At 40.8% G+C, this 19,043-nt stretch overlaps 1 protein-coding gene across 1 annotated transcript in view; it reads left to right on the top strand.

The window, feature by feature from the left end:
- The window catches only part of MDGA2 (MAM domain containing glycosylphosphatidylinositol anchor 2), a 385,028-nt gene that overhangs the window by 187,086 nt on the left and 178,899 nt on the right, over positions 1-19,043 (top strand). The window contains exons 4-5 of the mRNA XM_030036202.1: positions 14,005-14,201; positions 17,852-17,984. Of these exons, the coding sequence (XP_029892062.1) occupies positions 14,005-14,201; positions 17,852-17,984 (330 nt within the window). The remainder of the gene's footprint in view (positions 1-14,004; positions 14,202-17,851; positions 17,985-19,043) is intronic.

The following is a 19,043-nucleotide window of genomic DNA, read 5'->3' as shown; positions in this document are numbered from 1 at the left end:
TGGGAGCTGGCATCTTAGAAAAACTTGGACACGGTACTGAGCAACGTGCTTCTAGTTTACCCCGCTTTGAGCAGGACAGGGTGGATAGGGAGATGACTAGCAATCTCTTCCACCTCGACCATTTGGTGATTCTGTGAAGTCTTGTAATTACTGAATTACTGCAGAATGTATATTGTACTTTTGTATTTAAACTGGACTGAGTTGTAGATTGGAAAAAAAAAATAAAATTGAACTGACTTTGGAGGTTTTAAGATGCCATGTATGAAGATTTTCTTGTTGCTGATTTTATATGCACTGGATTGAAAAGCTTTCCCATACCTTTATCTTCACTGATTACTCAGTTCTCTCCTATTTCCTTGAATGGGAAGAAAGTGAAACGGCTGTGATACAGGGCAGATTAGAGAAACAATGAAATCCAAACTCAGCTCACAACCTATAAGTTCTCAAAAAAAATTGCTATTCACAGTAGACCAAAGAGTTTTATATGTAACCTCCTCTCTTACATGCTTTGCATATAGTAGCGTCAGCTGATCATATCTTAAGTAGCTGATGGACTAGATTCCCTGATTTTTTGCACAGCATCAAAGAGAATCAATCTTGCAACCTGAAAAGCTTGAGCATGCGTGACGTGCGCTGTTCAGAGTGAAAGACCTTCTCTTGGAGCCAGCCGTGGAAGTAAGAGGAATTGACATCATGACTTTCCATCTTCCCAGACGTGTAATCGTGCAGCGTGTCCATCGTCTGCGTTGGCTCTTAGTACGTGTAAGTGGAATGGGTGGAAAAAATAACTTTAAAATATATGTCTCCCTCCTATTTTGAGCAGACAGATATTGAGCATTCTGATGAAAATTTTTGTTGGCTTTGATTTGGAAGTAAATGAATGGAAGTTGACAAATTCTACATATAAACCTCTTCCATGTACCATATCTTTCTGGGAGGCATGTTTACGAGCCAGCCTGTAAAGCAGGGGCTCCTTCCTGGTATGCACACTGCAAGGGACTGTGTAAGCCTGGCCAAAGTTAAGTGGAAAAAAAACCCCTAATAAATAGGCAGTTTGCTATTTTTTTTTTACCCAAATGAGGTGAAGAAGAGCAGGAAGCTTCATTCTGGGTCTGTGTGGCCCAGCAGATCTGAGAGCTGCTGCCGTTGCTGTCGCTGCTAGGATGGTGACACAGTACATTTGGGCAGCATGTGTTTTTCAAGGTAACCAGGCTAATTCTGCAGGTCTCAATGCTAACACGAACTCACACCGTGTGGTAATTGTTGGTTTGCGTTTTCAGAGGTAGGAGTCAAATTCTGTACATCCTGCTCATTAATTGGACCCTTTGGTTATGTTAATCTGACACAGGGGTCACAGAGCCTCTGGCCGGTGCGCAGTTCGACCCTGCTGCTTGAGCCATTGGTGCACAGGCAGAAGTTCACTGGGGAGCCTCCAGCAACGTTACTGGCTTCTCATGTGGATGCAACGCTGGGAGAGACTCCTGGAGTCAATAGGAGGAGTGTGAGTCAAAAGCTTTGATGCTGTAGGACTTCGCAGGCTCCTTCTTGGTGTTCAAAAAACACGTAGACGTGGCACTTCAGGACATGATTTAGTGGGCATGGTGGTGTTGGGTCAACGGTTGGACTTGATAATCTTAGAGGTCTTTTCCAAACTTAATGATTTGATTTGATTTGACTCCTTTGCAGAAGTTTTGTATAGGACCTATATAGTGCAAAGATACCCATAGAGGCTGTTGGAGGCTCCCAGCTGCTATCGTGGATGTTGGAGGGATTGCTGTAGCTGTTTTGTTAACATTTCCCCCGTTTCCAGAGGTACAGTTGTAACTGTCCCAGTGATTTGGGGAGCTATTAGGATAAGGGTTGCCAAACTGAAATGAGAACAAAGTGGGCAACTTCTCGCATCTTGGGACAGCCCTGAGGAATAAGGGGAGTCCTTCCCTGTAGCGGATGCTGATTAAGAGACTGCCAGAGCACTTGTGCGGAAATAAGTCATTCAGTTAGTTCCATCTATATAAACTGATATCCAATGGTGGTGTTAATAATATCTATAAGGAGAGTGTGAATAAAAATCTCGCTTTTCTTCAATGTCAGTGGAGTTATTTGTCAACTTCAGTGTCGTTCACTTCAGTTTCAAAACTTGTGCAAGGAAAAGCTCAATTTCATTTTCTGAATGACCTTTGGCTAATTAGCACTGGATTGGTAACTATGTGTTAACATGTCAGTGTAGATGGTGCTGCTAATGCCTGAGTTTGGACTTGCTGTGGGTTTTTTTGCTCTCTCTTTGACCTGAGGAGCTATAAATGCCCTTTCAAAGGTTTATCATTCTTGGGAAACTATTTAGCAAATGTTGCTAGTTGTTACAAACTGAGAGAGAATGGCTAAACCTCAAATTTACCAACCTACTTCAAGTAAAGCAGTCAAATATCTCAGTACAAGGTCCTGGATGTATACTGATTAGAATATGTGTTTTTCTTTAATTCTTCATCCTCTGGTCTAATTTGCTTTACGTGTGTCCGTTTCCATAGGACATTGTTTCGTGGCAGTTTCATAACAAGGAACCAGCGAATTTAGTCTGCCTTTGAAATTCTAGAAGGATCAGGAGGGAATGCCAGAAGGTCTGTAGAGAGCAACTGAAGAACTCAAAAGAGAATTTCTCTTTGACTAGCATTAGTTTGGGAAGGCATTCCCCAAAACCCCTTTCAAAAACTCATAGGGAAGTGATAGTGCTGTGGTCGATTGAGCCTCAGCTTGTGCTGTGGATTCATGTTGCACAGCAAGACCCTTCCTGCTCATTTCCCTTTTCTCCTGCAACTTTAGATTTATATTCTAGTATGTCCAGGCAAATGAATCTGACTGCAAGGGAGGGATCCTTTAGATCGTTGATTTTTTTTCTTGCAACTCATAATTAGAGCATTGAGTAGTGTAGCAAGTATCTTCCTGTGGCTATAAATAAGGCTGCCCATTTGATTTTGCGGCTGAAGCAGGAGTGCTTATTCTGGGTGAGAATGCCAGGGTCAAAACCTCCGAGGTTTCTGGGGATGAGGGGATCCTGTATTTCACAGGAGATGGAAATGTGAGCTTGAGAGCCAGGCACCGCACTGACCGAATTCCCCAGGAGCCCCGGGCGTTCATCTGCGCGCAAAATTTGAAGCAAGTAGTATTAACTTGTTTGCATAAACATGTGTCAACGTTAGGATTCATTCTCTCCAAATCAATTTGTGCCCCAGCATCCACCAAAGCCTCTGCACGGCTCCCTGCGACCGCCCGTGGAGGTGCAGACCGCGCTGGTTTGTGTTAGCCTTGTCAAACTCCTCGTCATCTGCGTGTGCACCAGCACCGATGTGAACTGGCCCGATCTGACCCAGACCGTGTTAGTCTGTGTTTGCCATTGGGTAATTTAACTAAAACAAACTCTATTTAGAATAAATTCCTGGAGGCTGAAAATACAGCAGCATAGCTTCAGTTGATGAGCGCTTTCTTAGGTTGTCGCCCGTGCCTTTCCATTGCTTGTACTCGCCTCTTTGTTTTGGGGCTATTTCATGGAGTTTGGGGGTTCCAGCGGTTTAGATTGCACTGCCACCGCTTGCCAGCGGCTTCGGCAGCAGGGCAGGTGGGAAGACCTGTGCTTTTCTTTGGAGCAGGAGTCTGAAGCACTGACTTACCAGGTGGGAGCAGCCATCCCGATGTGCCAGGAATAAGCGTGCAAAATCACCTTTGGAGAGATTTGCAAAGGCACAAATGCGTGTCTGGTAACCCATTCCCACTGGGATACGGAGATGTTTCCCCTTCTGATGTCTCCGCTAGACACCCGGACTCAAATGCCCAGTTCTTGCATACTCTGATTTCTTGTTGTTTAGGAAGAGAGAAAGACTCACTGCTCTGTCTCTCTTGCATTTGCGATGTGCTGTTGTTTGCAACGTGAGTCGGAGACTGAGCACCGGGGAGAGACCCTGGCCGGGGCTGCCACCCGGTGTCATCCAGCCTGGGAGCGATATTCCGAGGCTGGCGGAGGAGAGCAGGGGTTTGGCTGTGGCTGCAGTCTGCTCGCTGCTGGCATTGAGTTATGCTTTTCTGCCTGCAGTTCTGTTACAGGTTTTACTGGGTTAGGGATGTTCTGAAAGGGGAAGTTTTTAAAAGATTCAGAATTAAGATTATTTTTCCATTAGGTTAAAATATGTACATATGATTATGTCAATTATGGGTGAATATTGTTATGAGAATAATAAACTTATGTTATGGTACTACAACAATGATACTAGGGGATGTATTAACACAGAACACTGACAGACACAGTTTGCATAAGAAAAGAGATAATAGATAAAAGTAGACAGACAGAAAACAAGGAATCACAGGAATGGTGCTGGTCAGCAGGAGCAAGAGCGGCCACAGCACACCCGCCCACCTTGCTATTTCTGGGTGTCCAAAGACATAGACCTTTTACAGTAAACACTAAAATAACTGATTAATACATAATGACAACCTTGCTTGTGGAAATTAAGAAGTGAAGATTAAATATGCATGCATGCAGGAATGGAAATGCAAAACTTCTATTAGGATCAGCCAAGGAAGATTTTTATTTTCATGTTGAGCTCATTTCAATGATGTTTAATTAGCCCTGCATAGCTGCTGAGGAAGTATCTTGCAGAATTTGTTCAATGTAATACTCCTAACATCAGTATTTTTCAACTAAAGAAAAAAGCTTACAGTTAATTACAAAGCATTAATTCCATAGTATTACCTGGCTGCATATGCAGATTTTATTTTCCTCCTTGGAAAAAAATCTAGTAAGAATGCTATAAGGTTATTTGAATGCCTTTTACGCTATTCCTTTTCTAAATTAAACCTGTCTCTAACACATGATAATAGCTGTAGTTAGATCAGTCTGAGATGAGTACATGACAGATGAGGTTCAAGATAATTGATGCTGTAAATATCCCTCAAGTTGAAAATTCTGTCTGTTTGTAGGAATCTGATTTAAGCCATAATAGAAATAGGCCTAGGTTTTATAAAGCACTGAGTTTATGACTTAGGATGTCTTTCAAATTTGCTGTTGGTAACTGGAAGTACTCCCCTTCTGCCAACTGGACGTATCTGAAAACTTCCCTGGCATATGGTTTGTTTTGCAGGCTGCTTCTCTGGAAGGCGAGATTTTGCTGCTGTTCTGAAGAGATGTAGTGTCTCATTATAAGCAGAAATGCACTCCTGCACTTAATTTCCTTTATCTGAGGAGCAAAAGGTGCGGAGGAAGGCTCAGCCCTGCGAGTCAGCACGTGCAGGTCTACCAGGAGCACTGCAGAAGGCATCTAACCAAACACCTCAAGGTCCTCCACCTGCATAACTATACATTATTTTGTATAATTAGAGTTACAGTATTAATAAAACCCCACACCTCCAGCTCCCTTCCCTCTCCCTAAGATCTGCTGTTTCCTGTAGTCTCCCCGGTAGCTCCGTGATGACAGGCTGTGTAGAGGGCACCCGTGGGTGCCTCTGGGGCCAGGGTGCTTGCTGCATGCCTGCTGGCCACGATGAGCTCCTGGTGCGGTGTTGCCCTCAGCTAATCCGAGCCTTGCTCCGGTGCCCGCTTCTCCCCACGTGCATACGCCAATTTTATATAATGTGCTGGAGGTTAATTATCTTTGGGATCTCGATCCCCATTTGAAATTTTGCTAAAAGAAGCTCAGAAGGTTTTGGGAAGGGAGGTTTGGCAGATGGGCAGTCAAATGCAATTATCTAAGGAAGCAAATCTTTGCTGCTCTTTGAGATTCAGCTGCATTTACATACTATAATAAAGTTTTGGTATGAATTTTTGCTGATGATGCAAAATTGATGGGCATCATCAGTATGGAGAGAAGCAAGATGTGGAGTAGGTGACCTCCTAAGGGTCCCTTCCAAGGTGGATGGGATTTTAGTCTATGCTCCTACAACGAACTGGCTGGGGGATTTCTTTCAAGTCAGCAGAAAGACTTCACTTGTCTGGGTTCAGGCGTGGGCACTAAATATTCTGGGCAGGTTCATTTTCCTCTTCCTTTTTGCAGTAGTTTTGTTTGATTTGTTGTCTTCATTTGCCTCCAAGGAGATTCTTACATGCCCTCCTTTTTCATCATCCACTCACCATTATTTATTTCTTCTAGTCCTGGCTTTCTTTTTATTTCTCTTCCCCTAAAATGCATATTTTGTATTCTGTTCAAGTAAAACTGGGAAAAAATACAGTCGTCTTTAAGAGTAGAGATTGTGAAAAAGTATGCAGAGAACTGGTTAGATTTCTATACTGACATTTTTAATGGGAAAGAGTTTAAGGCTGGAAAATAAATGTGAATCTTGGAAGAGCAGAACATATACGAGGCGGGGAGGAAGGAAACCTGGCACTTTCTGTTATATAGGTATAGACTGTCAGATATATATTTTTTTACTGAAGTAAAATGTTTTTGTGCTCATTTTAGGACATATGAAGTCCAGAAGAAGGCAGTAAGAGAGCAGTGGAGTGTTATCAGGAGCCCCTGCTCTCCAGGGTGCCACTATTTGCACTCGATATGTTCAGAATGTAGTTTTTAACAGGGATTGAAACTTTGTGAGTAACTCTGGAAGAAGTCCACTGAAGCCACTAACTGGAGATGGATGTGGTCTAGAAGTAGACCTTCTTAACCCAGTTTGATGTTCATTGCTTCAAAAAAATTAAGTTTTGTTTCTTTAAAAAATGAAGGCGCAAGCGTTAATTAGGTTTGGGATTATGCAACCAATAATTACTTACTTATAATGTTAAAAAATCCTATGTGTAACAATTACTCCTACTAATGTGTCGTGCATGTCAGGTGGCCTTTAGTATTAGTGCCTGTTTCTCCTGGCTTGACTGGTAAATCCTTTTTTCTTTTATAATGTAATCTTCCGTTCTGTTTCTTTACAGGTACAGAGAAAATTAAAAAAACAAGGTTACCTGTTTATAAAACAAGGATAATAACAAGACAGTTATTGCAGAATTCCTCCTCAAGCAATTGTATATATTTGAATAAGAATTTGTGTTTCTTGAAGACTGTCCAACTCCTGTATGCTTGTGTCTGAATCTTAGTTCATAAAAGGAAGATAAATCACTGGAAGGTGAAGAACCTGTAGCAGAGTCATACATTATGAGTACTTTTTGTAACTGCTGTCGTGTTATCTAGCTGTCCTTTCAATCCCTGCAGTGAAAGAGTGGCTTTAACCCTTGTTTCTACATGCTTTGTTTGTGGGTAGTCATGGTTCATCAACATTTTTCACAGCCATGTCCGGCCGGCTGGGGAACCAAAGTGTGCTGACACTCTGGTATGTATAGGCTAATGCAAGTGGAATGGAAAGATAGTTTAAATAATTTCTTGATTCAGGTGTACTTGATTTAATGATAATGATCTGGAATTCTTTAATCAACTCTCTCTTTAATTACCTTTTTTTGAAAAATTTAATACTAGAATTGACCACGACATCAGTCTAATTTAACCTCCTTTACCTTACAGCCCTATCTGGTTGGTTTTTTGTTTGGTTTTTTTTTTTTTTTTTTTTTTGCAGCTGTTCTTATATTGAATGTAATAATTTGTATTTCACTAAAAAGCATCTGGTCTTGGTTTGAACAGGTGAGGAATCTTCTGTATGCCCAGGTAGTCTGTTCCTCTGTTCAACTGCTTTATCTTCAAAAAAAAAAAAGGTCTTTATTCTTTCCCATATTGAACTGGGTTTCCTTCAGTTTCCAGCTATTGTTGCTTGTTGTATATATTACCGGTAGCCAAAAGAGCTCTTTTGTACCTGCTGTTTTCCCACCATGAGGTGCTTACATCCTATAATAAAGTTACCGTTCAGTCTTCTTTTCTACAAAATTAAATGTGTCTCGCTCTTTACATCTTTCACTGCAAGCCAAAGTCATAAGTACTTTCTCTAGTGCATAAGTACTTTTCTGTTGCTCTTTCTTTGCCCTTTAATTTCTTAATGTTGCTTAACAATGGCTGACACCAGATTAGGATCCTTACTCAGGTCTCCAATTCTATATATGAAAGAAAATTATACCCTTACTCTTATTGCACGCAGTGATCCCAGCAATCCCATCTATTTCAGAACTGTGCTGAGAGGTCTTTGCCGGTGTGCCTCTCAGACCGTGCCAGGGCACAGTCTTGCGCTGTTAACCTCTATTATGAGTTCATAGATGTATATCGTTCTGTGTGAGCGTCCGACTCTTCATTATTAGGAAAACCCACTGATCTTTATTCATGTATGCACATGCATGCGCATGTAGAAATTCAGTATTGTGGTCAGTGGTGCTGTTTGTGCTGTAAATGTAAAATCCTGAGCACCAGTGTACCTGCTGTCCAGGGACTCCGATGCTACTTTAGTCTCTTAAATAATGAGATTGGGCTAAGTTTGGTGTCCTTGGATCAACAAAACTATTGCTGCCCTCTTGCAGGGCTGTCAGCCCTGTGCCATCCTCCCCATGTCATTAGGACGTACTGGTATGAACAGTTCATCCAGTGGGTGCAGTTTATATGGGTTTCAATCAGGTGTATTTATAACCTCATCAAAAGAATGAAGCAAGCGTTTACTCCATAAAACTACATCACTGAGTGTTCGTTACATTTCTCCTCTTGGGTTCTTTGTTGATAGACTCCAACCCTCAGTAAAGCATGGCAGGCAGAACTGCTCTCGAGCTGCACAGGGTATTGTTGACTACTAAGGTCATCCTGCTTGTCCTTTCGTGTTTGAGCATGTTAGCAGCCTTCTAGCATGTGTTTGATCTTCCCAAAATAGTATTGGAAATCAATATAAGCTCATCAGGGGTCTTCCAGGGTCACACTCTTACTCTTGTGGGAGCAAGGAAGAAAGGCTTGCTTGCTTATAGGATCTGGCCTTGTAAATGGTGCTTGCTTTCTGCTATTGAGTCTGTACTGCACACACAATACGGCACTGCAGATGCATAATAAATCTCTTTTAAAGGGCTATAGAGGGAAAAATATCTTATGTGGAGCTCCAGGTAACTTGGCTCCCCTGTTTCCAGCTTGTTTGGAGCTCTTGTGTCTCCACACTGCATGTACTAATGGATGGCATGCAAGACAGCTCATTATCCTTTCCATAGGTAGGCAAGAAATACATATTTGTTGAATTTTTGTGCATCTTCTGAATCATGCGTAACTGCTCTGTACCATACAGTACTACAAAGCCCTTCAAACCTGCGTAATTATTGATAGCTTGTGCTAGGTCAAGGAGGCTATAGTAAGGAAAATAGGACGAAAAATATTGTACTTTTATATTTAAGAATAACTTATGAGTTAGGCAGGCTAAATGTATGCGTCACTGCTGTCTCCTCTCTGGGTGTCTTGATGAAGCAATTTCAATCAGTTTACCAGATGCATGTTTTATTATTATCCTGACTTCCAAGCATCGCTTGCTTTGAACATCCGAAGACAAAGGCATCTAATTAACAAATGAAATCATCAAGCTGTGTAGTCCCAGCAGCTGAAAAAAGATGATATAGCAAATATAGTCTGTGATCCTGCTCTCCTGTCTGTGTATGTGAAACTCCCTTGGAGTTCAGGTGAGGGTCGCAGGAGATGGTCCGTGTTTCCGACTTGCAGCCAGTACGATGCCTCCAGTGCTTTGCAATTCAGCGTAGAGAGGATATTAATAGCATCCGCCACAGTTGCGCACCTTCCACGCCAACATCTCTGACCGTCGTGATGCAATTCACAGTGCATTTAGATTAGACCCATTTTGAACAGCTTATACTGGGTTTTCTTGTTTGTTTCAGAGCTTAGGGATGTGTGAAGGGAATTCTTCCAATATAGCGTTTAGAATGCCTGTGCCATCTGGGTTTTGGAAACTGTTTGGTTCAATTCAAAGATTAAGGACTGAAAAATTGAACCTAATGGTGGCATAAACCTCTGTGGAAAACATACTTCTGTAATTATTTTAATTTTGATTAATAGACTTTAACTACATAGCAACACCCATGACTTCAGTTTAATTTAAAGAATGATTAGTCAGTTAACTCTTCATAATTTGATCAACCCAAAATGAAAATTTTAGTGGCTTTTTTTTCTCTTGTAAAGCATGTAGAAAAAATTCATTTAGCTGAGCTTCCTAATGCTAAATCTTTCTCCACTGCAGTAAGATCTCCCTGTCTCTTCAGTGATTTCCCCTCTTTCCTCTTCCCAGCTTAACTGCTGTGCACTACCTGAAGTCCGTAGCTTCCCTCCCAGAATGCTGAGCCCCTGACTCTTCCAGTGCTTTTAGTGAACAAACACCCAGGGATACTTACACATAGGCACAGAGCTTTAAATAGTTTTCAGGTTTTTTAAAGTCTATTTGGAAATTTGAATATCAGTTAGTAACAATTCAATTAGACACTGAAACTGAAGTTCTGGAGAGCTTTGACAAGTGAGCGTTAATGCCACCAAGATCAGGTGACTTTAAAATAACCTGTCTAAAGGCAATGAATTTGTCAGTTGCATGCCTCTGTTGTAATAACTCTGCAGAATACCTTGGCACTATTATGAAAAAGACATACTTTGTATTATGTTTGCAGCTCTCGCACTGCCTGAGCTAAATACAGTCTTATATAACAATCCAGTAAAACATTTGTCTAACCCTGCCCAACAGCGGGGCAGGCAGTTGAGTGTTCAGTGAAATCTCACAATTGCAAGCATTATTTTGTCTCCTATTAGTGCTGCTTCTTTTGCTTTGATGCAGCTGTTGAGATCTATCCAGCACTGCCGACGGAAAAATCAGTCAAGTTCTGCAGTGCAAATTTTCTATTAATTGACCATTATGAAATGCTTTGGCAGAGGGCTTGCCGCGTTTGCATTCCCAACTTAAATTTCTTTGAGGTGTCTTTATACTCTTATCAAATCCATCCCCTGTCATGGTACAGTGCCGTGCAGAAAAAAGGTGCCTGCTTCTCTCTGTCGTAGAGGAGTAGCGGTGTCGGAGGGGGTGAGCACGCATCCAGCATGGACCTGCTGCAAGAGAGCAGGTAGCACAAGCAAGCGATGGCATCACAGCTCATGACATCATGGAGTAATTTAGGTTGGAAAGGATCTCTTGTCCAACCTACTGCTCAAAGCAGGGCCGGCTTCACAGTTAGGTTAGATTGCTCAGGGCTGTGTCCAGTCAAGCTTTGAATGTCTCCAAGGGTGGTATCCTGCTGCCCCTCTGGGCGCTTGTCTGATTGCACGGGGAATTTGTTTTCGCTTAAAACCAGGAGGAATTTCTCTTGGTGCAACTTATACCTGTTGGCTCATGGTGCTTTGTTCTGCTCTTCCGAGTTTGCCTTCATCTTCTTTATAACTTCCCGGTAGTTAGTCAGGAATTAGATCACCCCTTCATCTTATCTTCTCCAGGCTGGCCAAACCCAGCTCCCCCAGCCTCTGCTTGTATGGCACCTGCTCCAGCCCTCCAATCATCATGGTGGTCTCCTCTGCAGTTGCTCCAGTATGTCCATGTCTTGACCTGGACAGGGTGCTCTGGATGTTGTCTCGCAGGTGCGGGGTAGAGGGGAAGGATCCTTTCCCTGGACCTGCTGGCTGCACTCTTGCTGTTGCAGCCTGGGATGTAGTCGGCCACCTCCTGTTCAGCTTTGCCGCCGGGACCTCCAAGACCCTTCTGCAAAGAGGTTTTAGGCTTTAAGTGATTTATTCTGTCTAGTCTTGATTAAATTCATCAAAATGAAGCAGAGTCAAGACTTGGACTTCTTGTGTATGTCACCTAAGGGGATGCACCTTCATCTAAGGGCGAGAGATTGGCGGAGCGGTCCCCTGACTCGGTGTTGGAGACTTTTGGCTGCCAGTCATCCTTGTTTGTGGTCTAAGGATGTGCTTTAATAAGCAGATGCTGGAAAGCATTCGTGTGTGAAATGTTCTGTTGTTCATCAAAATATAGGGAACAGGTGCTTTGGCCTAGAAATTGAAGCAAGCTAATTTCCTTCTTTTTATTTTCTATTGCATGAGTAGAAGACATAACATTTCAGCAATCTCATCCCTTTTCACATGCTACTGTGATTTAAAATAACCTTTAAAACAAAAATGAAATCTCATTAGAAAATGGCATCCTAATTTGGAGCAACAATTTCATAATTTGTTTCTGTGATATTAAATTAAATGTTTTGTAGAGTAGAATGAAGGTAACATTTACTTAAAATTCGTGCTCTATTACAAGATATTATTGCTTGAATTATTCCAAATTTTGGAACATGTTTTGTTTCTAATTAATCAAGAGCTTCTCAAGCTTTATTCTTGTTATGCAAATCAAAATGTAAGCATCTAAAGAATAATTTTTAAGTGCAAACCGCTTTTCAGTGTGGATGTTTGAAACCTGCTAATCTATTCAGATTGTTAATGAGGGGCATCCTTTAATAATCCCATGTGCCTCTGGCTCACCTCTAGTTTAGAAAACTATCAAACCCCCAGATCTTTTAAGAACTGCTATGCTGATGGTCCATCATGTACAATATACAGTTACGGTGGTGTTTGGCTCGCACTTGGGGAAAGGACATGGAGCAAAATGCATGTGAGGCTTCCCCAAAACCAACTGTCCTTGTTTTCAACACCTTTGAAAAGGGACTCAAGTGTGCGGGTGCCTTTGAGCGTGACCGCCTTCCCTTTGACACCGGTGGTCATGCTAAGAATTGAGCACCTTGTTCTGCATTTCACTGAACTGTGGCCTCAAATAAATCTGATGAATTGACATTTAGATAGTTACTCACACAAGACTTTGCAAAAATAGGGTTACATTTGTGGATGAATAATTAATGAAACACTACTTAAAGCGTTATTTAAATTTTGTTTAAGGAAGAAGCACTGCCGTTAAGGTTCTGAAATTATTTCAGTCAAGGCTGAGTTGCACGTGAGAATGTGGTGTTGCTGTGTGCTTGCAGACCGGATCGGTACAGGTATAATTAGGCAAATTGTTCCTACTCTCTGTGGGTAACAGCATCAGTGCCTGTATTGTAACTGTTGGAGCCAAACCTGGACGTACCTTTGAAACAGAGGGGCTAGACTTAGAGAAGCAACTTCCCCTTGGCTGCCAGCCCTCCAGGTAGTGTAACTTCTCCCTAAAGCTCACCAGGGAATTGCTTACCACGTCATTTGGAGGTTGAGTGTTTTTAACGACTTCTTAGTAAAAATAGCCATTGCTTTTCTTGTTTTGTTTCTTTTTTTTTTCCCCTTCTTCGACGCAATTGTACCTTCAGAGAAAACTCATAATAAACAATAGTAACATCCTGCAAACAGGAATCTACTTGTTCCTGATGGAATAAAGCCCAAATTAATTAATTAGGTGTACTCACATTCCAAGGGCTATCGTTATTTCTTCCCTTTATAAGATGAGTGAATTCTGTGGTGGGGATCTAATTTTCTTTGAGCTGATGCAGTGGGAGTAATTATATGATATCTGTATTTTAATCAAGAGAAGTGTGTTCTAAAGCCTGTGATGAATTTACCTGCTTGAAGTTAAATGCATGTAACTAAAAGAAGGGAATATGCATTAAATTACTGTATTAAATTGCTGCTTTAAAGGAAAACAGCTGCATGCACATGATCTATGTTCTAGTGGAGCCTACCATTAGGATGCAAATTAGTCTGTCTATTTATTTCCAAAGCTTTATAAACTATTTTGTCTAAGAGACATTTAAATTAAAATCATGCATAAGAAACAAGTAGTAAAGATGAACACCATATGAAACCTAAGTATTAGTGGAAACATAACAGAAATATGATTGACATTATCATATGTGATATCGTATATATTGTTGTATCTAAAAGCCCGAGTTGTAAATGAAGATCCAGTTGTGCTAGGTGCTGTGCAGATGAAAACAAACTCTAAAACTGAATTCTGCTGCAGAAGTCCTAAAACCTACGTTTGTGGCTTTTAGAGCTGTATTGCCTCTATTTTGCTGTTGACTTGTATGCAAGGCGATGCACGCGCTTCCCATCGCAGAACCGTCGTAGAGTCAACTGAAGCCTGACTTTATCTTGGTTGTTCTTTCTGTCTCTCCAGATTTGGATGATCCAATAGTAACAGTCCACCAGAGCATCGGGGAAGCAAAAGAGCAGTTTTACTATGAGAGAACGGTGTTCCTCAGGTGCGTTGCCAACTCCAATCCGCCTGTTCGGTACAGCTGGCGCCGCGGCCAAGAGGTATTGCTGCAAGGGTCTGATAAAGGAGTGGAGATCTATGAGCCCTTCTTTACCCAGGTAGGAATGAAAGTACAGTATTTTTTCCTTCCTTAGGCTACTTGCACCAGATTCTTTGTAACTGGATCTGCCTGCATATCCCTGCTGGGTTTGTGGTGTGGGTAAGTGGGCATGCCCTCTAGATAACTACACCCCGACACAAATGCACCCGTATGTTATTATAAGTCTTCCTAATATAAAAATATGTCTCTTAATTTTTTTGTCAAATTATGAAATAGGAAATTATAGGAAGATGCACGGTGAGTGCTGTCTGCAGGAGTCCCTTTGAAGTCATTTTACTTGGGCACTGCAAGCCCAAACCTCTGATTAGACTGCTATTTCCTAATCTTTTCCAATACAATGCAAAGTGATTCTGCACAGAAGTTACAGCCTAAAAAGCTTTTCGAGGAGGCTGAACTCTATGGCAACTCCCTGTGTTGTTTTTTTCTATTTTATTCTGCCTTTCACTTCTTTGAATATAAGTTTTTGTTCCAGAATTACACACTTAAAAGATGAGGTGGCAAAAATGGAAAGAAGTGGTTTTTTTAAGTCTTCCTACTCTCACTCACAGCCACGAAGGCAGACTGGGCCATCAAAAGAGTCTGTCAGATTAGATCAGATTAATTTATTGTTAGCACATTTGCACGGTCTCAGACTATAAAGGTGGCATATCCTATTGTCTACGGACAAAAGTGTGTGACGGTGTTTGCAAAAAGGAAAAAAAAAGAAGAAAAATGGAGAAAAAATTGTTTTGGAAAGTCTGAAGCAATAACGAGTAAAGACAGAGGTGAAAACTGCCTGGTAATTTGGTCTTCATAGCAGCAAGCAACCTGCAACTTTCATAAATAATTTTCAGCTAATGATTTGAGAGCACCTTCATTTTTTCTTTTTATTGTACTTGACAGCTTTATATTACTACAGTGGCCTGGTATTTTACGGAGAAACGTGTAGCCTGGAACCTTGCAGAGATGAGAATTAGATTACATAGTCAAGTTATTGGTCTCCTAAATGTGATGAGATTATTTTTAATTTAACATGTAAGGACCCAGTTTAGAAAATCTGTGGCTTGTTTCTTTGGACTCAAGTGTGTAAACTGGAGGTTTTTAATGTTTTAATTAAAAAGTGAGAGACTCCCTTCACATGGGACTTATGGATTTATATTTCAATATGGAAATGCTGATGATTACCTTCCCTATTGTCTAATAAGAACATATCTACTAAAATGCATCACATGAAATTAGATATTTTTTTTTTTAATATTTTTGGGTTATAAAATCTAACCTAGGATTAGGAGCATTCGTCCTAGAACCTCTTTCTGGGTGGAATTAATGACTAAATCAGATTGTCATGTTGATAGTCGAAAGCTTATCCATAACCTTTTTACATTTATTGGAGGTCAGGTTGAATTAGTGTATCTTGGTGTACCTACAAGATCTGATACATGTTTGTAAGAGGAAAAGATGTAATTAAAGGTTCAAGAGTCATAAATGTCTACTGCACCTCCCTGCATAATTGGTTCTGCTTATGATACGGTAACAAAAAGTAAGAGCTGATGTGAAGAGGGATAGAGGGGATTTGACATCAGAGCGTCAAAAGATATGAATTTGAGGTGGCATTTTTTGGTGACTGCTTTGAAGGTGGATTATGAATCCAAAAGTCAAATTAAATGTAAAGGAAAACAAGTAGTAACACAATTAAATTTTCTAAGTTATTGTACCTCAAAAAAGCTAGGGGTTTTTTTGATGGTTTTCTTGTTTTATTAAATCATAGAAGGAACCTGGAAAACTCAGCATATACAAATAAATTTTTGAACTTTGAACAGATTTTTTTGATGAGTCAGGTAACGTCAGCTACTTATTTTAGCTGCCATGGGGAAAAAAATTGAACAAACAGGCACATTCTCATCTGTGGGAGTGTTTGAAATACTGAACTTTTCAAAACCAAAATCTTGATGCAGAATTTTTTCCTAAGAGTTTGCATCATCCTCATTGCACATTGTAATTGCACAGCCTGAGTGCAAGATTAAATTTGCTGTATTTACAATAATTATGCAATTAGACATAATTAGACTAATTATCCAAACCAATGAAGAAAATATATACATTTTTATAAATCTCTGCAATCTGGGGACATGATCCAGAATACCATTGTGAGTTCAGCCCACAAGTTCATCTTGGAGTCCACAGCTAAGGAACGAATTGATGGAATGCAGCTGCTCTCTGTTTCCAGAACTCAATGACTTTGGTAGCTGAGTTCCTGCTAACCTGGATCAGGCCCTTCTCTAGCCTAGCTAAACCTCTTCTTAAAGTAGGATCTTTATCTTTGGGAACAGCCTTTCAAAGACTTGGTCTTGCAAACACTAAATCAGCACGTGCTTAATTTAAATCATGTAATTTCCATGGGACTGATTACACATACAAAGCATTTCAGTTCCAATACTCTAAACATCTACCAAGCTTGATTTCAATGGCTTTTTTTTTTTTTTTCTTGTCTGGCTAGCTGTATCTTCTCTTTTATTGTTTTTTTTTTTTTGCTAGTTCTGTACATGCATTTTCACAACCAACATATTTTTGCTTATATAGGCCTGGGCAGTTGATGCACATGATATTTTTAAAAAAAAATTACATTTGTTGCTCAAGCTGTGGTAATATTAAAAGTTGTTCAGCTTTAACAGGACAAGTGATAACGAACATTTTCCAAAGTTTGCTCTTTTGATGCTTTGTGAGCCCGTTCAGAGTGGCTGCCTCCCTGGGCTGGGGTTCTGCCTTTGCCTTGTGTAAGCATAATACATTTTTAGCTTATCACTGTAAACACAGCCAACAACTTGAAAGCAGGCAGCTGGAGGAGGAGATTGAAAGCCCGAGGAAGTTTGTTATTTTAATGCTAGAATGAATAACGTGCAGGTATTGATACATATAGATTATCTGATGTTTCCGCAGCCCTCCATGCTGTCGCATCCTCACACCTCACGCCCTGATGTGCTCCGCTGTGCTCCCTGTGCTTTCTTCCTCCCTGCTCTGTCCCATGACATCTATACGAGCTCAGGATTTTGTGTCTAACACTCCTTTCAGTGCTTTGTTACTCTCGTTGCTAACAATACTGTAAGATTTTACATACATATTTCAACAACTTACTTTTTCTCCTGAGTTTCTGGTTCTGCAGTGCCCATTTCACATAGTACTGCAGTGGAAATCTCATATTTTCCAGTTTTCTCTTGATTGTGTCTGAAGGAACTCCTTCATTACATATCCCGTTCAGGTCCCTGCTCCATCATTTACACTGCTGGCTAAAAATAAAATCCATCAGCAGCTCATTTTCAAAGGAAAACAGCAGGATTTCTGTAGCTTGTGATTTTTTTCATCATGTAGGTTGTACCTTAAGATATATTATCCCAAGTAATGCTGCAACTTGAAAGACTCTGTCAAACCAATTTCCCCCTCGCTGCTCTCTTTTCTTTTGCCTTTAATATATCAGTGGGGCTACAGTTTTAGGTTATGCCAGCTGCCATTTTTTCAGGTAATTAATTAAAATATGTTTTCCGGACCACTTCAACATCTGCTTCTAATTAACCACTTCTGCATCTTCCTCTTGCCTCCTGAAAGCCAGTCTTGGTGTTTCCTGCATCCCTCCTTGTTCCTCTGCCTTCCTAACGCTCTCTTTTGCATGTGCAGGGAGAAACAAAGATCCTGAAGCTGAAGAACCTCCGACCTCAGGACTACGCAAATTACAGCTGCATCGCCTCGGTGAGGAATGTCTGCAGCATCCCTGACAAGATGGTGTCCTTCCGACTCTCTAATAAAACAGGTGGGCCTCCAGCAGTGACCCTCCCCAGTCATTTAATGTCCCCGTGGCCTTTTGTGTTTCGCTGTTGTTCTCTTGCTTCAAACGTACGTGACCGTACGCGGCCGCACAGCGGTAGGATCTATGCGGGAGCAAGTTGTAGAAGCCGTTTTCAGGTGTTTTCTTTTTTTCTCACCAAAGATAGGATTTGAAGAAGAGTTTTGATTGATTGCTCCCTATTTATCGCTTTCTGGATTTTATATCAGGATTTACATTTTCCCCCAGTGTCAGGGAAGTGTGCTGTTATGGGTAGACTTCAAAGAAGATACTGCTGCTAGGTAAGAGGAAGGGACATCTCAGTCACGGCTGGGCATAGAGTAAAAACAAATACTCAAACACTTCTCTCAGTGCTTTGTTGAAAGCTCATTATTTTTGGTCAACAAAATATTTTAGGAAAAAAATCAACCGTTTTATATTCTTACATTGATTTAAATGATTGATTTTATATGATCGATTTGATATATTCTTACATCGATTTGAACATTGATTTCTTACACTGATTTAAACAAAAATGTTTTCTTTCCGATTTAATTGATTCAAATGAAAATATTCAAGCAGTTGTGTTGAAGTGCTTTTCAGGAGGGTAACTAGGCATTTAGCTATGGTCTCTGAGCAAGCTGTCTCCATGTTGTGGCATTTCTTGTGCCTTTGCTCATTTCTTTGGACTTCTCCCTGGCCGACCAAACAGTCAGTTGTATATCTCCCTCTCTTTGTGGCTGTATCACTGCTATGTATCTCAAGAGCCTCATGTGGGGGTTGATCGCAAGAAGTGCAGTTGGGAATGCTGGTTTCCAGGAGGATGAAATTACAGATTTTAATTCTCTTAAAGGCTCTGTGTCCAGGATCCGCAGAGAACGTGTTTGAAATGGTTTATAAACCTGATGCCAAAGAGCAAAGTTCTCAGCTTAGGTTTCTAAATAATTAGAAAAATCAGAGAATTGTTTTCTGGAGAACAGTTCTGCAGCAAATGTTGTAACAGTTGAAGACTTCAGGTTAGATTATGTTGGGTTATGCCTTAATAGC

Source organism: Aquila chrysaetos, chromosome 2 (genome assembly GCF_900496995.4).
Source record: "Aquila chrysaetos chrysaetos chromosome 2, bAquChr1.4, whole genome shotgun sequence".
In the NCBI taxonomy this organism is placed as follows: Eukaryota; Metazoa; Chordata; class Aves; order Accipitriformes; family Accipitridae; genus Aquila; species Aquila chrysaetos.
This window is presented reverse-complemented; position numbering and strand designations above follow the sequence as displayed.